Consider the following 24,721-nt stretch of genomic DNA (forward strand, 5'->3'; position numbering starts at 1 on the left):
TAACTGTTAAAATGCTTGGTACATAATAGTACCAAGTAATTAGTACTTTAATAGGTGCTTGAAAAGGCCTAAGCCCAATTTCTAACACTAGACAATTTCTGCTGCAGTGAAAGTTAAATCTACCTCTCCACACTAACTTGGAGCCCCAATCACAGCCTTTTCCCCTAGGAAATGTGTTGAGTTAGTTATAGAATCTCTCCCAGGAGAAACCCCCCCATACACTTAAATTTGTGTTTCATTTCATGGGCCCCGACAATCAAGTTCCACCTGCTCAACATTGTGGCTGGAAATTGAAGTTTCCCTACTCACAGAAGAGGGGCTGGCTCAGTGGAAAGGCCAGGCTGTGAGGACACAAAATCAACTTCTAATAATGGCTCCCACACTTAGCACAAGTTAACACTTCAGCCTTAAGACTCAATTCCCAATGTTTTAAATGTGAATACGTGCCTACTTTGCTAATTTCTCCTCACTGCACATTCACGAAACACCTAGCACAATACGGACACAAAAATTTCTTTTTAATTACAACTGTGTCATGAAACAGGCGTGGAATCTCCCTGCCACTGTCTCACGAGAGAGACGTAATAATGCAGCTGTCCCTGCCCACTTGCAAAAGGAATGAGAAAAGTAGTATTCATAATCCAAATACTGCTAATGTGGGGGCCATTTATATCTAAAAGTAAAACCTATTATTTTATATAATTCTTTTTCAATATATTCAAATTAATATTTAACCTTAAACACCTTAGGTTTGTAGTAGCGTGACTGTTGTCTATCTTACCACGATGGTGTATCAAGAGATTCATGGGACTCCCATGATCAGAATTCCCTTTATTTCCTTCTATATTAATGTCCTCTTTGTAAACATAACCACCAGACTGCACCTGACAGATAGCAATCAAATAAGTGTCTTTTCAATAACAGCCATAACTTTGGAATCTAAAATCAATGGAAAACTATTACCTCCCAGCCTCAACCCATATCGATTGCTAAATCAATATAATGAAAAACAAGCTTCAGAGGTTTCTCCAGATATTTAATGCAAGATGCCATGTAGCCACAGTCCAAGAGATGCGGTTACCATTAGAGGAGTGGTAGCCCTACTGAATGAAACAAATCAAAACACTGTGATACAGCTACAAGCCTTATATAGATGTATTTCTGCTCTAATTATAATGTAGCCAGTTTGATAAATAAGGTTGCCTCTTGTGCTTTTTTCCTACTTTAGGTTATACACCTTATAGATGAGACAGACAGTCAACCTGACTGGTTTAAGAGCTCTAAAGAGTATTATTTTTACTATAGACCTTTTTTTTTTTTTTTCCAATTAAGAATGGGAAGACACAGCCTTTGGTATAAATAACTTATTCCCATGACAGTATTTAAAGGATATCATCAGTGTTCGTTGTCAGTTGTGCAGTCTTTTGGTAAGGGGGTAGCTAGGGCCTCTTTGCTCTCAGTAAGTGCTCTGGGCTGATGGATAAACACACTGAACTTAACACCCTGGTTGTTGGCAGCTCTGACAAAACCACTATTGGCAGTCATTGTGATGGCTTTTAGGGTGTCTCCTGTCCCAAAAATCGTTAATGAGCGGCTGTTGATTTTTGAACTGGACACTAGTTTCAAGGCACGCTCAGAAGGCTGGTCTGGGACCACATTAATTCGCTTAATTAGCATAGCAGCCCGCTCTCTCTCCCCGGGTCCTCCTAAGGTATCTAGGATAGACTGAAAGTCCTTGACCGCAGATTCGCAGGCAAACAACTCCTTGTCCTTCATAAATGCCTCCAGCTGTGGCAGAACCTGCTCTTTCCTCTCTTGCTCTGCTTGTTCGGTGAGCACTTTTTCTCTGAAGATAAAGCGGCAGCCTCCGTAGCTGAGGGCGGATACATATGTGATTAAAGTAGTAATATCCAGGTTGGCTCTTGTGCACACGTCAACCTTGATCTCTGTTGGAAACGCGACACTTGCTAGGATGTTTTCTCGGTCTACTCTGGTCACCCGCAAAAGTTCAGGGCCATCATCATCTGATTCGCTCTCACTGGCCTGGAGCTCTTCACGGGGCTCTAACAGAGAGTTCACGGCTACTATGTCTCCCCTCACAGATACACCCATTTCTTTCAGCTTCTCGGCCATGGGGCTGGAGACACTGTTGTAAAATGCGAAGACGATGTGAGGGTTGCTGTACTGTACCGGCTGCTGGTGACTGGCCTGGAGGAAGTCTTCAGCCTGCTCAACGATGCTTTTGTCGCCATACTGCCCCCGGCCCAGCCAAATGTTATGCAGAGCTTCGGCCTTCCGGCCAATGGCTTTCACCCAAGTATGACCACCATTGGCAACGACATCCACCACAAGGGTCTGCTTTTCGCCCAAGGTGTCTGTGTAACCAAAGACATGGAGAACGCTGACCACGTCTTCCAGGTTTTCTGCCGATTCCACGATGGCTCTTAGGTGTGTCAGGTTAGTGCTCTGTAGATGGGACTCCTTAATGGCTACTTTCCCAGCTTCGACCTTCTGTAGGAATTTTAATTCTGCCTTCAGTTTGCTGCACAGCTTGGCACTACCTTCGATGCCACCTTTTCTTGACCTGGAGAGTGATTCTGCTCTCTTCATCAGTTCCTTGGCTATGGCGATCCGTTCACAGAGCATGGAGTGTGCAGACATGCTGACAGCATTATGCCTTTCCTATGAAAAGAAACAAATCAACCGCAAGCAATTCTTCGCTCAGGATTCTAAGACTTCAATCGGACCACAAAGATTATGGAGGCCGGGTCTATGAATCTGGGATTCTGCGTGTCTGATTCTGGAGTGACTCCCTCCTCTGAGAGCTAAGGAAAGGCTGATAGCTAGACTTCTGAACTGCTCCTTACGTCCGCTGGGTTCTAACACTCTTTGCGCCTTCATTTCTTCAGCTTGAAGGTCATGGGATCCACAGTATATCCCGGGTTAGGATAAAATGCAGGGGGCTGGCAACCTGCTACATAAAGAATTCCCTTATAAGCAGCCTTACTGTTCAGTTGTCGAGAAATTTTTAGTAGAAGGGTCAAGATAAAAATGATTAAAATAAAAGTATCCACACAGACGAGCTGGTGAACAAACTGTCCAAAACAGGAGACTCTCTCCTCAATTGACCACGCTAACCTTCCATGAGTGGGTCTCCTTCAACCTGCTGCCTCGTGATTTCCCAGGGGCACACGGTACACACGCCCAGGAATCCAGACCGCCTCGTACCTGCATGTGACGTCAACCCAGCCCATTTCTAAAGACCGAAGGCGCCCACCAACTTGGCTCCCGCTCCCACTCCGAGGAAAACGCCCGAAGATAAACTCCACGGAGCAGCCCGCGGCGGCCCGGGAGGGCGGGCCTGAGGTTCGGCGGGGCCTTCCGGGCGGGCATCCGGCCCTGCTCGGTCCACCTGCACCGCTGGCCCCGTCGGGCAGGCTCGGGCTCCAAGAGCCCCCACGGCCAGCGCCGGGACGGAGGCGCGGGCGGAGGGCGCTCGGCGGCTCGGCGCCCGCCACCCACCCCGCCGACCCGGCCCAACCCCCTCCCGGCCTCGGAAGGGGCGCCCGGCCCCCCCACCCCCTCGCCCCTTCCCCGGCTCCTCACCTGCTGCGCCCAGGACCACGAGCGCGAACAGGCGGGCACGTGCGCGCGAGGCCGGGACCCGCAGACTAACCTCACTGTGCAGCCCCCAACCCACTCCGGCCTCCGCTGCTGCTCCGCTGGCGCGAGCTCCGCCTGCGCCAACCCCGCCGCCTCGGGCTTTTCCCGCGTCACGTGGCCCCGCGCCGGGTGACGCCGAGCCCGCTATTCCCAGGCGGCAGCGCGGCCTCCAGAGCGGAGCTGACGCTAGCGCGGCGGCCATGTTTGTTGAGGGAAGAGGCGTCTTCCCCTCCTGCCGCGGGGCGAGCGCGGGGCGCGCGGCCCCGCCTGGCCCCAGGAAAGGTGATCTCCCACTGGGGCACCGGCCGCTCGATCCCCAGCGAGCCAGGCAGGCTGAACCCGTATCCTAGCATCTAATCATGGTTAGACTTTGCCTGGGGCGGCAGTCGGTGCATTTTGGTGGAGAAAACCTCCCGATCGCGCCCACCTCCTCTCCGCGGGTCAAGTACACCGTTTTGCTATCAGGCTCAAACCCCTACGAGTGCCAGACGGTGGTTGTCGTCTTAGAAAAAGTTTGGCTCATTTTAACAGAAAACTGGCTGGAGTGGCTTGTCAAAGTTTTCACAGCTGATAAGTGCTGTAGCTGGGATTTCTGACCCCACCCCAAAGCACTTGCCACTGCGCCATCACGAGCTCTCTCCATTAGAAAGTGTCATATTAGAGACGCGCTACCTTTCTGAAGAGGACAAACGATGGGTGACTGGCTTCTGAAGGGCTGGGAAATTGATATTAGCTTTAGTAGAGTGTCCAGAGTCACCCATAAAGTAAGGCTAATTTTAAAAATTTAAGAGGACTTAAAATTAATCCCATGTCTGCCTGCTCCTTTCCTAAACCTTACTTAAATGACAGGAAAGGAATAAACCCACAAGACTAAAAAGAACAAGAGATGATTGCACATGAGGTATGTCGATACATTTTTCAAGACAAAGAGCAATAATGACACTTATTCAATGCTTATTATGTGGCAGGCATTGTTCCCAGTGCTTTTCAACATATTTATTCAATCCTCTGAGCCTAAAAGGTATGGTTTAGAGTTAAGTCCGCCAGAGAGAGGTTATTTGAAGCCAGGAAGCCTCTCTGTGGAAGTAGTTAGCAGAGAGAAACTGCATCAAGTGATTCACAAAGCAGGACCCCAGGAAGGCGCTGAACTACAGATGCCTGGAAGGGGGGGGTGTGGCAGTGAGGAGGGGCTGAAAGTGGGCGTTGCTTACATGTTGTATAAGGAACAGACACCAAGTCCTCTCTCCCGTCCTGTGGAGCTGGGACAGTTACCCATCCTTCCCCAGGTAGAAGCCGAGTTTATGATGTTGAAGACAGGGAATCAAGAGGGGTTCGAGATACATTATGAAAAGAGTTTAAGTTACGGTCCTGAACAGTAATATGCTGTCGGAACGCTGGCACTCCTGTCCCACTCCCCTCATCACCCTCTCCCTCAAACCCTTTCTCTGGAGAAACAGAGCAAATGAAAGACCACAGAGAAATGGTTTATAGGTGCTGATATTCGGCATCCCCCAGTAGGTAGGTTTGGGATTCACAAACACAACACTTCCAAACATTTTTGTTTGGAATCTAAAGGAAACAGAAAGCAGAACAACAAAAAAATTTTTTTTAATATCTTTAACTAGCATCCTCAGATAGAAGATATTTCAGCCATAAATCAAAGAATTTTGTTTTTAAAGGGGAGATAATGGAGTATAGGAAAGAGTTCTTCAAAATTAAAAATATCCCAAATCTTAAAAACATCAATAGAAGAGTGTAAAAATCTACTAAAAAGTAGAATTTAAAAAATAGGTGAAAAATATAGCAAAAACAAAAGGCTCCAGTATCCAATTAATAGGAGTTTAAATGTGGAGACATTTCTTTCTAACCTAGGATTTTTAAACCCAGCCAATCAAGAGACAAGAGGAGAAGAAAGAGTTTCAAAGACGCAACCAGCTTGGATTAGAGCAGAAAGAGGGTTTCAAGAAACTTCTTGGAATGGTGCTGGGGGAGAGGGGCTGTGAAGGGTTGGGTGAGAACTGTCAGATTACCTTGTATCTGACAGTGAGGAAAACTGTGCAGAGGGTTTTGCAATGCCGTTAGGGGGTAACTGGCAAGAATTAGTGACAGCTACAGAGAAAACAAAGCAAAAAAGCGAGGAAAAGCAATCACAGTATACTTACATACCCCTAATAAAAATCTTTTATGCCAAACATTGTGATCTAATTAAAGCAGAAGGGAAGTGAGGGTGGTATAAGATTTCTAAATTCTATTCTTGCAGAATAAAATGGTTATATGATGGCTGAGCTTCAGGAATCCAGAAATAACCGTAATAAGCCTACTGTTTTGAAACACAGGAGTACCTGATGGAATACTTAAAATGGGAAAAGTGATGAAACTCAGGGACAGGGCCTCTGATCAAGTGTTAAAAGTTATCTAACTTTTAAAATAGGCTCATGCTTAGGAAGCTATCACTTAGTTGGCAGGCAGGTATTGCTGGTTCGATAATAAGGTCCTTGAGAGCAGGGTCAAGGGAGGAGTCTGAACTGAAGGAACCGTGTGAAGCAACGTGACATTAATACAGGACCACTGGACTGGGTTTCAGGAAATTAGGATTCTAAACCAAAGGAGTTACCAACTCTTACATGTTCTCAGGCACTTTACTGAATATCAGCTTGTGTTTCTTTACAACAGGGGCTCAGAGCTTGCCTACATTAGCAAGGAGACGCGTGATAAAGAGCTGAAGTTAAGGCTTAGAGTTGGCGGTTTCAATCCATGAACATAGTCGAGCAATAGATGAAAAATCCTTTGATCACCTTTCTCACCTAATCAGTGCCCAATAAGCCAGCACTGGATAATTATAAAGATCAATATTACTTTTCTTCCTTATTTCCCTTTCCTTTTCAACTCCCTCTTCCCCCCAGCATGTGTGAATTTTAAACATTTCCATGTTTCACCGCTAATAATTGTTTTGCAGACTTGGATTCACGGTTCAGTTGAGGAACTGGAAGAGAAAAACAAGTGGAGGCAAATTTTTTAAGATACAAAAAAATTGGACCAAAAATGGAGAGGGGAATGTATATTAGGAGCATTATGATACTTAAATAAGATTAAAAGAAGCTAGAATCCACTGGCTAGAAATGACAGAAGACTCGGAGAACATTCAGGGATGCATAATGGGTTGTCAGACCAAAAACCTGAGTTGCCCAAGAACTGGAACAAAAGGGGACAACTGAAAATTAAGGTCAATGAAAAGAACAAACTGAGAACCAAGGGAGTTCTAGGCAGCTTCAGCTGACTGGGCTTTGTACTTAATGGGGAAAGAGGCAGAGAATAGAACCTGGACACATATCTGCTTCAGCTAATTCTTCCTCTCTTTATTCCATAGGACTTACTGTGTTAGCACCCAATAAGAACCTCCACGTGCTTTCTTTTTGTCCTAAATAAAAATGCCTTTACTCTTCCCTTCTTTGATTTGTAGAATTTTGGCATTCCTCTGGTTTCTTAATATTGGACATTAGAGAGAGCCTAAACAAATTCAAAGGAGCTAAAACTTATGGGGTACTTAACCATTAACCTTGCCAGGCCTTTCACTTGCATAATCAAGTTTAGTCCTGAGAAAACACTCGAGATAATTACTTTGTGCAGTCACTCGGCCAGTTAAGTGGGAGAGTTGAGACCTAACTCCAAAAACCATTCCTTTTTAACACTAAGTTCTCCTTCTAGTGTGCTGGATTCACAATGTACCAAGAGCCGACGAGGAGAGACTGTTATGTTAAATGAGGCCTTCAAGACAAATGTCTAGAAATAGGTCAAGTTGGTATCTCCCATCTCCCATCATAACGCTTCAGCCACTACAGGGGTGTTACAGTGACAGTGGGTAGAACTGGGAATCCCGACAAAAATGCTCCAAGATAAGGCTCTTGCCTAAAGAGCCTAAACTTGGCTAGATCACAATCAAGATCTTTTGAGCCACATTTAAATCACAGAAATGCCCACGATCTCTTTGTTCGTAAGAACAGTGACATTCATAAACTCTATGTTCTGTGAGCAAGACTAATGACATGATTTCTCTTATCCTATGATGCCTTAAAAACAAGAAAAGAAAACTAAGTGCTATGCCCTCACATATAATGAAAACAGGCTTCAGGTACCCCATTATCTGCTTGCTTCTATGAGCCTTAATTTGCAGTGAAGGTTCTGATTACACTGAGATTACATGAACGAGGGAGAGACTTAAGCCATAATTTTGACATTTCAGTATTAGTATTTTATTTCCAGCACTCATGTTCATCCTTGAGTTAAAAAGATTTAGTAGATTCTAGGGGGCTCTTTTTAAATACATTTACCTACTTGCGATGGAAAAACCAACAGGAACTAGCACACCATTTTTTTATGTATGTACATAATAGATCTCCTATAGGAGACTGTTTGGCTTAGCACTCTTGGCAGCTCCAGTGCAATCTCACAGAGTATGCTAGGGTTTCACTGACCCACACTTAATGGTGCCTGAAAAACATCTATGCTTCCACCTTGTCTCAGAATCCATGAAAGTCTGCAGATTCTCCCAGCTCTAAAAGCAGTGATGTCTACCCAAATCAGCGTTTTGCTTTACTGAAGCAGACATCTGACAGCAAAGTGAGTAACAAGATTTGACTTAACCCAAACTGCATGAGGACTAAAGACAGTTTCACCATTCTGCTTTGTAATGTAGTTTTCAGAAATCAACTGTGATGAAAAGCAGGATATAACTATGTTAAAATTTTACTAATTCCTAAAAAGCAGGAAGTTGAATTTAACAGTTTATTATGATTTATAAGTCTCATTTTAAAAACATCAGTCCATCAAACCATGTAGAAATAAGTATGCAAAAAGTCTGCAAAACAAAAACATACTTTAAACATGTTTCAGTAGAGAGGTTATCTGAAATTCCAGATTTTCAGTCCCTTCACTGTTATGCAATGGCAGCCAGGTAATCCTTAACTTCAGTGGGAGTCAGCCTCCTAAATCCGGCTTCATTGCAGATGCCAACTTCTATGTTATCTTCTGTCATCTGCCCTTCAAAGCTTTCCTGATCAAGAGGGAGGGAAAAATTTCAATTTTCTAAGCAGTTAATTATACAACCACTACAAATCCAACTGTTAGATATTGAACTAACCTTTAGGGTTAATATGGCTGTATGAATGGCATCTTCAAGTTCCAGATCTTCATTATATCTGAAGAATTTTTTGAAAAAAAACCCCAATGATTTTCGGCACTGTTAACATTATTTATGACTATGTAAACACAATGATAGCAACAGCGTAAGATTTCTTAAACATCTAAAACGCTCTTAAAAATATTAAGTTACAGATGAATTCTTTTCGTCACCTCACTGAGCTAGCTGCCCCGATAAGAAACTGACAATTATTTGGTGTGCATTCCCGACATCATGAAGAGCGTAACCCTAACGTGAGTTTATTTTAGTAAACTTCCTTAAGTATAAACATTTTAATACAATCAGAGTGTGGTGGCAATATTATAACAATTTATAAAAATAAAGCAGAGAAATCAGACTTTTGCTAAAATCTCTTATGTTTTTTATGTTTGGAAGACTCACTAATATGTAAAAGGAAAAAAAATTGCTTTAAAATCCTAAGCTTATTTAAATTTACCAATTAATCCCGAGTCTAAGATTTTTAAATAATCTTAACATGAATATTATGTGAAAATGTACCGAGAAGGTTCATTTGGTGGTTAAAATCAATTGCGAACCTTTCCCATTCAAAATGTAGGACATTTTTTGGTGGGCTACAATAATGCTGAGACTAGAATACAGCTGGAAGTAAGAGCAGCCTGCTGTGCTGACAGGACAGATTTTTACATATCGCTCCACTTTTTATCAAGTATATACATCACAACTTTAATCCACCATCAACACCGGGTTTGGCTTCGCAATTTTTTTTTTTTGTAATTGTCAAAATGTAAGCTGTTATCACTTACATCATTTAGAAATTTTCCTCCCCAATTTCTTTACTCCAAATCCAATGGTCTTTCTTTTTTTTTTTTTTTGAGATAGGAGGAAAAATGAAGTAAAAAAATAAAAATAATATTTAGGAAAAAAAGCATGAGAATGCAGAAAGAGAAGTTCATAAGAAATGAATATTACCACTTAATATATTGAAGGCCGGGGAGCCAGAGTAGAGAAAAGTTTGTTTGTTCTATCAGGTAAATAGGCTTGAATACACAGTCATACAACAAATTTGTTTAGATTCATGATATTATTTAAAGAGAGCTGAAAACTGTAAATTAAGTTTGCTAATGAATCTAGTTTTATGAGCCCACCTTTTCTCAAGGAAAGTTTTCCCATTCACATAGTTCTTTCCCATTGCTGTGGCTTTCCAGGCAAAGTAAGCTCCCTAGTCAGGAAGGGAAGAGGAAAAGAACATTTTAAATCATTAACCTAATTACTTAGGATGCTGACATTTATGTCTCAGTTCAATAATTCGTCTCTAACTTCTAAGGTCACAAAATATTTACTGGAATGCAATGGAATACGTCATAGAATACGTTAGTGGGATAAATAACAAAAAGGCATGAAGAAACTTTTGGAGGTTATGGAGAAGTCCAGCATCTTCACTGTAGTGATGGTTTTCTCAGGCATTTACATACATCAAAAACCCATCGAATTGTACACTTTAAGTATGTGCAACTTACTGTACAAAATTTATGTAAAAAAAAAAAGAAACTGAGGTTAACTTAGAGCAAATAATCAAAAGTAATATTGTAGCTTACTAGGATTGAAGGGCTCTAGAAATCTGTCATATATATCTGAAAAATGGTGACCAGTTCTTCATCATCAGCAGCAAATAAATTAAAAAGACACAGCTTTGCATTAAAATTTTTCAAAGGTGTTGATATTTTGTAATCTAATGTTGAATGAAAGCAGCAGCAGTATGTCCTATATAACATGACTCATCTATTGAAAAAATACATACACACACGTACACACAGACACTGAAAGAAACAGACCAAACGTATTTTAAAAGAAGCAACTGCCTTTTAGACACAACAGGGGAAAAAGGGCAAAAGGTGAAAGCTGGATGCCAGTGTTGCTGGCTCTGCTACCCCCAGGAAAGGAAGGTAAGAGGGCATGTCATTTAGCTTCAGAAGCTCAGATATGGGGTAACAGACACTGTCAAAGTTCCCTAAGTACTTAATTCTTCTGATTTAAGTAATAACCAATTTATCTTTTTTTTGCCTTTTCAGATTACAAAGCTAGTCTGAATTGAGTGAACTTGCCATTATCTAGTGACCTATAAACTATGAAAGATCAGTTTCTAATCACGAGTTTTTTCTTCCAGGTCTCCTCACAGCAAACATGAGTGACAGATGTGAGACGTGTGGAGGAGTGGTACCCTCTACAGACACCTGCTAACCTGAACACCAATCTCCTGCTTTAGAGCAGACAACTCACCCGTTGTGCAAAACATCGAATTCAAGATGGACATCAATATTTGTACAGGAAGAGTCACACTGAAGTCAGCCCCAAGATTAAACTGACTGCAAAGGGCACTGCCCCCACCCAGACCCTTACCTTTAATTATAATTTTTTAAAAGTAAAAGAATTCCACAGATTTAAAGAGACTTGATAACAACTATTTCAACTAATCATTCAAGGTATGTGAAGTCAAGCAACATACCAGAAGAACACGGGGAGCAGAACTAAAGTAGCTTCCTTATCAGAAGACTGAATTACCAACCTTTTAAACGTGCAAGTGAATATATACTACTTCTAAAGCCCAAATGAAAAACAAAGAGAAAATACTCTACTTTTTAAGCTTTTTATGGCTTCTATTTTTACTAGATATTCAAAGAGCCCTTTGACAAATCCCTCAAATACATCTAATGATACTTACAGATGGATCTGACTGAAATAAATATGGTCGTCCCTCATTCCAACCACAAATAAGTAAAGAAACTCCAAATGGACGAACACCACTGAAGAGAGAGAAATGAAAATTACTTGCCATCTTCATGGTGTTAAAGTCAACCTAAGCTAAGAATTTATTAATACCCTCAAGTATAGCAAGTGATCAGGTAAACCGAATTAGACTTCTATAAGTTCCTTAAAACGTATTTAACACCATTCTAAACAAATCAGTTCAAAATGAATCTTCTTTATGGCACTGAGGAAAGACAGTCAAATCATTTTGGTAAATGGAGTGATAAAAACATCAGGGTTAATAAGTGTGGAGTAACAGTGTCCTAACAAAATGACACATTTCAACAAACGCAGCTTTTCCACCGGCTTTACAAATCAGCAGCTACCTCATCCGTGTTCACACCCAAGCTGAAGAACACTGGAATTAAATAAACATGGATGTGTCAAAGTTATTGCTTTCATCATGTGCTTATAATCATTTCTGGTTAGAAGATAAATTTGGAAGCAGCAATGACTGTCTGCCCATACAGAAATGTTTTAATTACTAGCAAAAGGACTTTATCTAGAAGTTGGTTTCTGCTACTATACGAACAGCAAGAAAACATTCCCATTTTCTCTTTAAAAAAATATTGCGGGTCCAGTTAAGATCAGAAATGTTCATCATAGTGATTTTTTCCACTGATTAAGGAAATATAGGAATACTAAGCCCTCTTTTTTAAAAAAAAATATGTCTACTCATAAAATGATTTTTTTTCTAATTCATGACACATTTCAAGTAATAAAATCAACCTACCCTGACTGGGTGTATTCTTGCATCACGGAAGCTACTCTCTGTACCAGCTGAGCTGTGGGAATGGGCTCTTGGTAAACGAGATAGTATTGCTGAGCTAGTTTTCGAGCTCTGTGCACAAGCACTCTGACAAACAGAAAAGAAATAAGATTTAATTAAAATTCAGATGCTTTACTATCTAAAGACTCATTCTCCTTCTATAGGCATATACCTATAGCACAAGTTTGACATGTATCTCTAATAGCAGCTCTTAGCTCTAAGCCAGTCTTGTTCTTACATCTGATTATGGTTAATTTACAAGAAAATATCATAGAGCGTCACTGAGGAGACAAACCATAGATGAACAAGAACAAGGCAAAAGGAAGGAAACTATGGACTGGGGGGTACCCATTAGCTTAGCAGCCACGGCTCTAGCGTATGCAAGAACTTTATAACTCGCCACAGCGTCTTCAAGATTGTGCCCCCCTTATCCCAAGGGCAGGCACCCTGCCTTTTTATATTTCACTCCAGGCAACAGGCTAATACGCACACACACACGCGTTCAGGCATATTTTTCTCACTCGGCCTCAATCTTGTTCCACAGACTGGAATTCAAACAGATTATGAACAATAATTCCAGAGATTAATGAACAACGTGAAACTAATTATAACGTCAAATAATGTAAAATTTGTCAAAAGTGTAACAATTAAATATACTAGCAAGAGAAGCAGGATTTACCTTTACCTGCTCGTGTACTAATCTGAGCTCAGGACATTATCCCTCTGAACAGTTCTCCCGTGGTGCCAGTTTATTCTGTGAGTGCTAGTGAGCTGCAGTCTCCCTTCCGTGCAGTGGTAACAGAACCCACTGTAGTGAATCCTGATCACGTGCCAGTGACACTGGTGCTTTTTCTAACTCATGAAATTTTGGCTCCACCTATCTTACTCCACAAAATCAAGAATGAAGTAATAACATTCCTTTTGCTTCTTAAATGACAAACAGAAAGCTGCCAATCTCTTTAAACCTGCTGGTACCCTGATGTAACAGGATTACTCTCTTCCTGTGAAATATCAAAGGAGTGATTATATAAACATCTGGATCCAGACTGGCTGTCATACTCCACAACTTTCAGTGACCTTCTGAGAATTCTGTCCCTTTGCTAAAAACAGAACTAAATAAAATGAGGTTAACTCTGGATGGTATGCTTTCTTTTGCTGTCTGACAACCTTTAAAAAATATAGTTTATTATGACATGTATTGCTTTTGTTGTTTTTAAAATACATTTAGAGAACAGCAAAGCCCCTGCTGAGCCCTTGGATGGTAGCAGAGGGATTATGATCAGAAGGGAAAACCACTGAACAGAGATGAGAGGGGTAAGTATCCATCTCCTCTTTTACAACTGAGTGGCACTGAGTTCTTCTCCTTCAAATAAGCCCCAGTCTGTCTCATACTGGCAAACTAAGTTCAGCTGCCAACGATGAGAAGTTGGGAGATTAAAGGAAAAACATCCTTTGATTTTTCCCCTCAAAGTATAGATTACAAGGAATTCACGAGATGGTGAGAAAAAGAACAAAGGGTACAAGGTACCTGTAATCTGGGCCCATGCCGCTATACACCAAACCTATATGCTTGGTGATTGGTTCCACTTTGTGGACACTTCGCTCGTCATACAAAATGGATTTCTGTTTCTTCTCAGTTGCCAAGACCACACCATTTGCAGCTTAAAAAAAAAAAAAAAGGCTTAAATGTTATTTAAAGACTCTGCTTCAACAGTTTTCTAGTTGCAGAAGCATTTCAGCCAAACTCCTTTATTTCTTCTTAGTTATAAAACCTTTTCTTCTGGATTTCCATATTAAAATTACCCAAGGAAAGGTAAATCACCTTTCCCTCACTGGTCATCTCTATTGCACTAAGACATCCCTCAGCTACAGGTATTACACAACTTTTCTTAAGAAAAGTCCATATGTTTTAAGATAACGGAATTCTGCCTACTTGGCCTACTGTTCTTATAATCTGAAATTTTACAACCAATGATATGTTTTTTATAAGTTATCTTTAAGTTTTATGATTAACCTTTTTTAAGTTATGGAAAGAATAAAAACTGCCAGAGAACAGTGATACATAATCAGTGGAAAAAACAAAATACTCAGTTTTCTGAATAGGAAAGACTGTTTCTGGGTTATCACAATAGATAAAGGTGCTATATTTATTTTGAAAAAAAAATTCATCATCATCTTTGGCTTATTACTTTCTTTAAACCTCAAAATACTGTAGATTAACAAAAAGAACTGTTGGAACTTCCCTGGTGGCGCAGTGGTTAAGAATCCGCCTACCAACTCAGGACAGGGGTTCAAGCCCTGGTCTGAGAAGATTCCACATGCCATGGAACAACTAAGCCCGTGCACCACAACTACTGACCCTGCGCTCTAGAGCCCGCGAGCCACAACTACTGAGCCCATGAGCCTAGAGTCTGTGCTCCGCAACAAAGAGAAGCCATCGCAATGAGAAGCCTGCGCACCGTAACAAAGAGTAGCCCCCGCTCACTGCAACTAGAGAAAGCCTGTGCACAGCAACAAAGACCCAACGCAGCCAAAAATAAATAAATAAATAAATGTATAAAACAAAGGAACTGTTAAAAAATTATGCTACCACAGCTATTTACTTTTACATTAATTACCTATTAATTCCAAAAGAACACATTATGACAACTAATAACAGGAATCTGAAATGAATGAAGCATTTAATTACCTTTAATTCCCACTGAAGGGGCTCCTCCAGCTACAGCAGCCAAAGCATATTCAATCTGGACAAGTTTACCAGATGGGCTTAAAGAGAAACAAAGGTATTGCTAAATTCACATTCTCAAATACTTATTAGAGGAACACCTCTGAGAAAGGGCAGGTAAATAGGCCAAATCCATTAATCAGCACCAAGGAATAGCTGGGCTTTGAAAATTTATCATGAAGTTGTACGGAAACTAAGTTTATTCATAGTGTAACATTAATCTCTTTCCTTAGGTTGTTTTTTCTTGTCTGCCACTTAAAGCAGCATTATTACTGTTGCCTTTCACCACTTACCAACCTTGTGACTTTGGGCAAATTACTTAATCTGTGTCTCAGTTTTCTCATCTGTAAAACGGGGATAATAGTAGTATAGTAGTTACCTATCAGTATTTCAAAGGTTGTTGTGAAGATTAAATGAAGCGACGCCTTTTGTTTCTGGCACAAAATTAGCAGCAAGCAAATACCAAATAGTAATATTATTAAAACATGTATGTGTCTGTTAAATACCAAATAACAGCAAACAATCCATGTGGGTGGAGTTAAACATTTTATAAAGCAGACATGGCCTAAGACATAAAACCTAGATATCAGTCACAACAAAGCATTTGCTATATATTACAAAACTATTTCGAGATGCCATGAGCTGGTTAAATACCAAATAGTAATATTATTAAGAATATGTATGTGTCTGTTAAATACCAAATAACAGCAAACAATCCACGTGGGTGGAGTTAAACATTTTATAAAGCAGACATGGCCTAAGACATAAAACCTAGATATCAGTCACAACAAAGTATTTGCTATATAATACAAAACTATTCCGAGATGCCATGAGCTGGTTATACTTAACATTTCTGGTTCCATGAGTTTGGCAGCCAAATGCTACTAGCTAGGCCCAAACTGGCTTTTTAGGTCACATTTTATTTCGATCTAGCTGTTGAGTTAGAACAATTACTATAAATGTCACCAACCTTTCTATTTTATTGACAAAGTCCTTGAATGAAAGTAATTTGTCCAAAGCGACACACAGCTAGGTCCACATCTCCAGTCTACTACTGAAAATATAATCTTCAGTTTCAGAAGGTCATCTATGTTATCTTCACAAAATTACAGATACTCTCTTTGTCACTCAAGTCTCAACTCACACCATCCCACCTTGCTCCAGACACACAACTACTCTTAACATTCAAAGACCCCTCTGACAAGCTAACCCCTCTGTCTGCAATGCACTTCACCACTGTCTGGTGAACTCCTTCCAAGTCATCCTCCACCCCTTAGTAGAAATGTCATGTCCTCAGGGAAGCTGCCCTGACCACCCAGACTAGGTTGAATCCCACACACTCACACCTATACTGTCCTATGCTTCCTCTTTGGCTAAGATTCATCATACTTGAATTATTTTTTCAACATTTACAAAGTGTAAGCTCTGTTCAGTCAGTACTCCAATACACAGCCTATGACCAGGTTCATTTGACTGACAGACACACATCTAGACCTATTTAAGGAATAAGCCTATAGGGGCGGCAGTTTAAAGACTGTTAAATGACAAAATTAGCTGACTTGAACAGAATAACAGCAATAAGCATTTAAATTTTTAAAATTAGGTTGTACTTGTTTTCCTTTAATGGTCCCTATTTTGATAATCATATCATGACTTTCTGGGTCCATCCAGCTTTCAATTATTCTTCAAGACCTAGTTCAAATACCTCTGGGGACATTTTAAAGGATTAGGTAAACTTAAAAGTTAGCTTTTCTTCTGTGGCCATAATCACACATATACACTTCTATCACTGCATCTTTCTGTATGAAAGCTCACTAACCTGGGAGCTCACCGAGCTATCAACCGTCTTTGTATTCAATCATGCCACTACCCCATTCCAAAGCACCAGCATCTCTACCAGGGATAACTGAAATAGCCGTCTAACTAGTTTTCATCTTTTCCATTCTTACTTCCCTTCCCTCACCCGGAGTTACTTTTGTACCATGTCATTCCCCATTTAAATCCTATAATAACTTCTTGGTTCACTTACAATAAAAGCTTCTTACTCTGGCCTACAGGGCCCTGCAAAATTGGCCTGACCCATGCACACTCTCTGCTCATTATACTCTAACACACTGGCCTTCTTATCAGTTCGGTCCTTCTCAACTTTGGCACTTTCATACATGCTCTTCCCTCTGTCTGCAACTCTCTCTACCCTAAATCTTCGAACAGTTGGCTCCCTTTCATCTTTCAGTCCCCCAGAACACTGGTCTTTCCTGACTACCCAATCTGAAGTTTTGCTCCTTCTTTCTCCCTCTCTTGATAAATATTCCCGAGTAAAGGAAAAACATTCTTCAGAATGCATTAGTAGGCACCCATTTGTTTATCCACTTATTGTCAATATCCCCAACTAAATGTAATCCACAAGAACACCTCCTATAGTATAGTCTCTTGTCATTCCACCTTTAGTAGTTTAACTCTGAGTACAACAGGCTGGAAACAAATCTTTTAATCTAAAACAGAAATGCACTATCATGTTAAAAAACAAAAGAGTGTGTTTTAATAAGGAAATTTACTATAGAAAGATTCAGTCCCTGCTAACATATGGTTGTTTTATGTTTCGGCTCCACTAGGATTACACTCTCTTAAATATAAAGGTCCAGGTTTGCTTTGTTCACGAATATGAACAGTAACTACTTGGCAAACATTGCTCCCTATTGTTGTATATGATGAGACCTTTTATTAAAAGAAAGGTATGTTAGCATTTTAAGAAGACGTCGCACAGTAATGGAAAGTGTCGTCAGAAAGAACCCAGTCTGAATGTTAACTCAGCTACTCACCTATGACCAGGGACGAGTTATTTAATTTGCCTGAGCTGTGGTTAGCTCATCTGAAAGGTGCTGAGATAATTTATCACAGATGGTAGCCCAAAGAGATGGACTAAGCTCCACCCACACAGAAAGTCCTCAACAAGTCAGATGCGGCCCGCCTTCAGCAGTCAGATAAGAATACATTTTAATTAAACGGGGCATCACTGGTCTGTAGGAAAATGGCCAAATTGAATCCTTCCCCAGTCGACTTATTAAATCCTTTGGTGACGGTTTTCTTACATTGGGAATGATGATAGTTTAACTCAAGTTTACTTTGAAAAATATGCTTATCTACCTGTTCTAAAATAAAAAAGCCTACAATCTTTTTTTTAAATAAATATAACCCCTTCCCAAAATAATAGCCAAAACGCAAATGTAGCCTAGTAGTTTGGCGCCTACAAAGACTAGAGAAAAGAAAGATAAATAACGCTTTCACTTTCAGTCCTTAAGCTTCCAGTAGCGGCACCAAAGAAAACGAAAGCGGGAAGAGGTTTCGAGAGACATTAGTGACAAACGGAGACTAAGACTCGGACCAAACTGTAAAGTTCGGGCTTTCCGAGAAAAAGGGACCCCATAGGTCTGACCAAGATTCCGAGCTCCGAATCAGGCCTACTTCGGTCAGAAAGGAAATCTTGAATTCTGAACGGGACACCCGGAGACAGCTAATGCAAAGCTACTTTCTTCCCTAATCTCCAAAGCTAAAGAAAACCCCTGGGTGAGGGCCTCAACCTCCAGCAGCGTCAAGGTCGGTCGCCCCGGACCCCCCAACTTGCGTTCCCACGGCCCCCAGGCACTACTGCTCCCCAGGCCGCGGGAGGGCCCTGCAAATGACTTTGCAAAGTTGCATTTCCACCCCCATTCCCTACTGGGCCCTCCGGAACCACCAAGCCAGAGACCAGGACGGTAAAAACCGGGTCAGCAGAGTTCCTGCAACCTCGGTTACGAGGAGGACCTCCGGGGCCCCTTCCATACCTGAATGTAGTCAGCGAAAAGCTGTAACCACGCTCCGCCATCTTTACCCGAAGACCCAGCGCACATCCGCACACATGCGCACTGCGGCCCGTTTCCTTTCATTTCCCCTCCCCGCGCCTTCCTTTCCCTCTCTCTGATTGGAGGAAAGTCAGAGACGCTTCAGGGGCATGCTGGGAGTTGTAGTTCCAGGTGCGCGTTTGCCCGACTCTGCGTCTGTGCGCATGCTCAACGTAGGGGCGGGACCCAGCGGTCCGGTGGGCGTGGTTTACGGGCGAGCAACATGGCGCCTGCCATGCTGATGCTGAAGGTTCCGCCGTGGCCCGCAGCCCAGGGACTCCTCCGGAACTTTTGGGAGCAACTGCAGCGGAAACTTCGGCAGAGCCGGCCAGGCTTTCCCAGTCCTCAATGTGGTACGTAAAGAAAGCCTCCGTGGATGGGCTTCCCTGGTGGCGCAGTCGTTGACAGCCCGCCTGCCGATGCAGGGGACACGGGTTCGTGCCCCGGTCCGGGAGGATCCCACATGCCGCGGAGCGGCTGGGCCCGTGAGCCATGGCCGCTGAGCCTGCGCGTCCGGAGCCTGTGCTCCGCAACGGGAGAGGCCACAACAGTAAGAGGCCCGCGTACCGCAAAAAAAAAAAAAAAAAAAAAAAAAAAAAAAAAAAAAGAAAGCCTCCGTGGAGAGGGGTGGTGGGGAGGGGACCCCAGGCAGAGTGGTGGGCACCGCTCGTACTCTGCCCTGCTCCCGCGTCCTGATCTTCGGCCACGCGTAGGGGACGTTGTCCCGGACATGCACTTACTTAGAAACAAGAGACACCTGTTTTTGCTCCCCAGTCCCCTGCAAATAAGGGGGAAAAAAGTCCTCTGATCGTCTCATTCGTACACAGAATGTAGCCGAAGCTCATTAGCTTAACATCAAGGGACGCCACTATCTAGATTCTCTTATCTTTCCTTTCCAGTCATCCCACCCCCTAAAGCAATTTGCTCTCTGTGGCGTTTGAGCTTTGTGCAGTTGAATCCGGATCCCATGTTTTCCCCGGAAACTGATTTTAAAGGGAAGTGTCTTGGTTGTTAAAATTGTCATTGCTTTGACATTTACATTCCACTCGATTTCCAAGGTATCCCAAATATAATAATGATAATACCCAGGCAGTCTGAACCGTGAGACCCCTATATGTCAAAGCCTACATATGCTTCCTGAGATAATCTCAACAACAATCCCATTAGGTGTCTCCACTTTTCAACTGAAGAAGTAGGCTCAGAAAGGTCTCAAGGTCACACAGACCTTCCAGAGTCTGCGCTATTACATCAGGCTATGCATAGCAATACTTTTAGATATATTGACAAGGAATACCAGTTAAGTGTTAGACAGCTTTGTATATTTTTAAGAGTTCCTAAAGTCAAAAGAACTGTTGCAAGTCTGAGGAATATAGCAAAGAGAGGGTAAAGGAATCTCTCTGATTTTATAAACAATTTTAAAAACAAAAGTGAAATGTTGATGGTCACATAAATAAATTAATATTCTACAAAGAGTGATGAGCTAGTTCTTTTCCTTAGAGAGTTGACGGGGATTGAGATTAAATATTATGAAGAACGAAGTGACTTAAAGGGCCTACCAGGATATGACTGAGGAGCTAACCCCATTTGAATGTAATATAAAACGGCAGTCAACAGTTATCTCAGTGCCAGTAGGAAGTGGATTTTGGAAATCTCAAGCTTAGATTTATTCATGTTTACTACTAAACCCCTGAGTTCTGTATTATGAGAAACTCTTGGTAGAATTTAACCGATTCATTTAAGCAGGTGCCACTAAGAAAAATTCTGTGTTCTTTAAAATTACTTTATGTATGAGCTTTACTATATTTCAGTAGCTACTAAGGTTTCCTGTTAAATGCCTGTTGAATGTAATATTTTATATGTGCCTTTTGATATATCATTGTTGATTGTTAAGGAGAATGATACCTGTAAATGGTCATTTAGAAGTTAGAAACTGATTCTGTATCTCCATGTTTGTTTTGTAGAACCAGCATTAGCGGTCCAAGGTCCAGCTATGTTTACAGAACCAGCAAATGATACCAATGGAAGTAAGGAGATTTCCAGCTTTTTGGAGAACATCTTTTGGATGGCAGCTCCCAAAAACAGACGCAGCATTGAAGTTAACAGGTGTAGGAGAAGAAACCCTCATAAGCTTATTAAAGTTAAGGTAATATGGTGATTTTTGTGGGTGTGCTTTTTCTCATGTCCACCACTGCATATTCTCTTGTTTTATTCACATAACTCATGAGTGAATTATTTTCAGATCTTACATGTCTACCTTCCTCTGGCCTAAATTAAATACAATATTCTCGTTATGTATGTGTGTGTATCTACTGTCTTGTAGCCTAAGTCTTAGGAACATAGTCACGGAGGGAGTTTAGAGTCTGGACAGAGGACTGGGCTGTTAAGAGTCTATGTGACTTTTGTATTGTGAGCTGTGCCAGTCCTAAGCTGTGTGATTTTGAACCATATATGAATAAACATTTTAACTATGGCAGACCCTAAAATTAAAGTCAGAAGCATAGATCTATTCGATTATGGAGTTTTACTAGCCCTTACAGATTTATTCTTTTCTTCACTGTATCCAATAAGGTACTGTGAAGGAAAATCCTTAGATAAGTAATAAAAATAGCTAATATCTATTAAGTGCTGATGATGTATCTAAACGCTTTACATGAATTTTCTCATCATATCCTCACAACAGCCCTCCAGAGTAAATATTGTTTTGCTCAGTTTTAGGATGAAGAAACTGAGGCAAAAAGAATTTGCCCGTGGTCCCAGACTTAAAAGGTGAAGCCAGGATTTGAACCCTAGCAGTCTCCTATTGAAGTCACATTCTTCTCTTGAAACTTAGTGTGTGTTCCGATCCTCAGACAGTTCTAGATCTCAGTGCTCCTTCTCCCTCACCCCCCCACCATGTCCCATGGGTACACTTTCTTCATTGATCTAGTAACAAAAATTTTAGCGTTTCTTACCCTTTTTTTTTTTTTGAATTTTATTTATTTTTGGCTGCGTTGGGTCTTCGTTGCTGCGCGTGGACTTTTCTCTAGTTGCTGTTGTCTTCGTTGTGGTGCTCCGGCTTCTCATTGCGGTGGCTTCTCTTGTAGTGGAGCACAGGCTCTAGGCACGTGGGCTTCAGTAGTTGTGGCACACGGGCTTAGTTGCCCCACGGCATGTGGGATCTTCCTGGACCAGGGCTCGAATCCATGTCACCTGCATTGGCAGGCGGATTCTTAACCACTGCGCCACCAGGGAAACCCAGCGTTTCTTACCTTTGATCTGTTAATTTATGGCTTTAACAGCCGTGATTTGAGTTCCTGTTTACTCCACGGCATTCCCCAGCAGTGGGGCAGTACAGATGGAACTCAAGGACAGAAAATGGACTTTCATGAGCCTTCACGTTCAGTATTAAACCAAACCCTTAGAACTTAAGCTCTAAAGTATTATTGATTCACAGTTGGGACCAGACTTAAAATGTGCAACTGAAAAATACTTCATTAATTGAGGCACCAGTAATTCATACAGTTTGAGAGAATTTAAGAGTTTAGGAATGAGATCTGTTACATAACTTCCCTGACTTTGTTTTTTTCCGAGGGAAAAGAATAGCTCTCGTCTTGTGCATTCATTTGCTTTGGTGAATTGTTTTCTGCTACATATTGTGTGTTAGGCTGAGGGATTTGTTAGGAAAAGGGCACCAAGTGATGGTGGGTATTTTTTCCATACCTCGAAGTTGGATGTATGATCCAGTTTCCAGATATTGGAGTAAGATGAGAAGTCGGTGAGGCAAATGATTTGCAAGGTTTTTTGTTTCTTTCAGAAAATGGAGTTCTTTTTGTCGTCTGCCTCACAGATGTTTGTAGATTAATCTTCGGAAGTGCTCAGAGTTTCTTTGATGTTCCCGTTTACTATTTTTCTTTATATTTCAAACCTACCTTTAGAACACAATGAAAGGACTTCTTTAGAGGTTAGAATTGTCTTATTAAAGTTGGGTAGACATATAAAACTCATGAAAATACCCTCAAATTGTAATATATAGGGAGTTTTACATTAAGGAATAATCAGTGTTCATTTATAGGAAGAAAACTCACACTGCAGACCAGCTATACTTCATATAGGAATTTGAATTACACTCTGATGACCAGGGGAAGCCAACTTGTAATGTGTTTACCATCTTGTTCTTCCCAGGATAGACCGAAAGAAAAAGTGAATTCCCTTTACCTTGGTGTCTTACTTAAGATGCTGGCTGTGTGGTTCACCCCAATGTGTTGATGGGCTCCTTATCAGATGTTTAGTTTTTGAGGATGGGGGAATGGAGTACCGTTTCACATAATAAGACTGTTGTATTTAAGTAAAAATGTACCAGATTCAAAGTCGGTAGACCTGAGTTCTAGTCCCAATTTTTCTACTAATTCAAATCAGTGTGTGTCCTCAGTTTCCCTATTAAAATGAGGTTGAACTGGGTGGTCCTGTGACCTTGTGCGGCATGGACATTCCAAGAAGGTTTACATATAAGCCTCATTCCTGTCGGTGATGTGTGTGTTATGTTGCCTCTTGTTAAAATGTTGTTGTTTGGTTGGTTTTTTTTTAAGAACAATATAGACGTTTGTCCTGAATGTGGTCACCTGAAACAGAAACACGTCCTCTGTGGCTATTGCTATGAGAAGGTGTGTAAAGAGACAGCGGAAATCAGACGACAGATAGGGAAGCAAGAGGGAGGCCCTTTCAAGGCTCCTACCGTGGAGACCACGGTGCTGTACTTGGGGGAGACACCCTCCAAGCAAGACCAGGGCAAGAGGATCATCGAGCGAGACCGGAAGCGGCCATCCTGGTTCACCCAGAATTGACAGCAAACGTGTTTCGAGAGGATAACTTCACACAAGACGTTTCTCCTGAAAAAGAGGAAAATTCTTTGTTTTTATGTTGGTTGTGTGCTTGTTTTTAAATCATCAGCATAGCCTAAAACATTCTTTATAAGCAGTTAGTTTTCTGCGAGTAATTTGAAGAATGCATCAGGAGTAAAGTCTGAAAATGTTTGTTTATGCAGAGGCTCAATGGATTTATGTGTCTTGTTGCTATTATACTATGAAGTTGTAGTGAACAGAATTTTCAGGACAGAAAAATAAAACATAATTTAAAATTCATAGCCAGAATTATGCGTCTGGGCTCTGGTTTTGTTTGTTTGCCACTGGTTTTACTTACAAGAATACTTACACAAATGCTTTTGTTTAAGTAACACCTGAAAATAGGTTATTTAAATTCTGGGTATCACTTTTTTAAGACGGTAGATGTAGCAGTAAGAAAAAGTTCGTCCTGTTTGCTTTTTTTGTTTGTTTGTTTGTTTTAGCAAATTAAAATGGCCTTTGTATGGCACTTTATAGGAGACATGTTCATTTACTTAGAAGTAGTTCTTGACATTTCACATTAAATCAAGGTATCATTCAGAATTCATTAGATGGCTCATGAGATCTGTAATTTGTAGTCTGGGGAGAGAGATTTTTTAAAGGAGATGTGAGTGAATTCAGTAGCACACAGAAAACGTGCTGAGGGGGTTGCCCTTGCATTTTCCTTCTAGGATGACCTTTTCGTTTATTTCACATTTCGTCATATTTATCTCTATAGCAATGGCCTTTTTAACTTAACGCAATTCATTTCATATTTCCATCTCCTTCCCCCATTCCTGTGTCTACCCTGAGTCCAAGGTTTGCTGTTTCCTGCCTCGTTGAAAAAATAATAAAAGTGAGGTAGCG

At 41.3% G+C, this 24,721-nt stretch overlaps 3 protein-coding genes across 4 annotated transcripts; 1 reads left to right on the forward strand and 2 right to left on the reverse strand.

Moving 5' to 3' along the window:
* Nucleotides 1-832: 832 nt before the first annotated feature.
* LOC309810031 (UPF0415 protein C7orf25 homolog) lies at nucleotides 833-3,778 on the reverse strand. 2 transcript variants are annotated; one of them, XM_082631718.1, is made up of 2 exons: nucleotides 3,677-3,778; nucleotides 833-2,682 (listed from the first exon to the last, which is right to left on the reverse strand). In XM_082631718.1, the coding sequence occupies exon 2, from the start codon at nucleotides 2,659-2,661 to the stop codon at nucleotides 1,396-1,398; it is 1,266 nt and encodes a 421-aa protein (XP_082487844.1). In that variant the 5' UTR covers nucleotides 2,662-2,682; nucleotides 3,677-3,778; the 3' UTR covers nucleotides 833-1,395. The 2 variants fall into 2 exon arrangements, with proteins under 2 accessions (XP_082487844.1, XP_082487845.1); XM_082631719.1 differs by having other exon boundaries at nucleotides 3,607-3,766.
* A 4,653-nt stretch (nucleotides 3,779-8,431) lies between these two features.
* PSMA2 (proteasome 20S subunit alpha 2) lies at nucleotides 8,432-19,024 on the reverse strand. Its single transcript, XM_082631592.1, has 8 exons — nucleotides 18,942-19,024; nucleotides 15,085-15,161; nucleotides 13,924-14,056; nucleotides 12,360-12,482; nucleotides 11,541-11,622; nucleotides 9,967-10,040; nucleotides 8,801-8,858; nucleotides 8,432-8,713 (listed from the first exon to the last, which is right to left on the reverse strand). Exons 1-8 carry the CDS (start codon nucleotides 18,980-18,982, stop codon nucleotides 8,597-8,599), a joined length of 705 nt encoding a protein of 234 aa, XP_082487718.1. The 5' UTR covers nucleotides 18,983-19,024; the 3' UTR covers nucleotides 8,432-8,596.
* A 159-nt stretch (nucleotides 19,025-19,183) lies between these two features.
* Nucleotides 19,184-24,117, forward strand: MRPL32 (mitochondrial ribosomal protein L32). Its single transcript, XM_082632505.1, has 3 exons — nucleotides 19,184-19,351; nucleotides 20,960-21,141; nucleotides 23,564-24,117. Exons 1-3 carry the CDS (start codon nucleotides 19,222-19,224, stop codon nucleotides 23,816-23,818), a joined length of 567 nt encoding a protein of 188 aa, XP_082488631.1. The 5' UTR covers nucleotides 19,184-19,221; the 3' UTR covers nucleotides 23,819-24,117.
* Nucleotides 24,118-24,721: the final 604 nt, after the last annotated feature.

The sequence above is a fragment of the Mesoplodon mirus genome (genome assembly GCF_964341445.2).
Source record: "Mesoplodon mirus genome assembly, chromosome: 9".
Lineage (NCBI taxonomy): Eukaryota > Metazoa > Chordata > Mammalia > Artiodactyla > Ziphiidae > Mesoplodon > Mesoplodon mirus.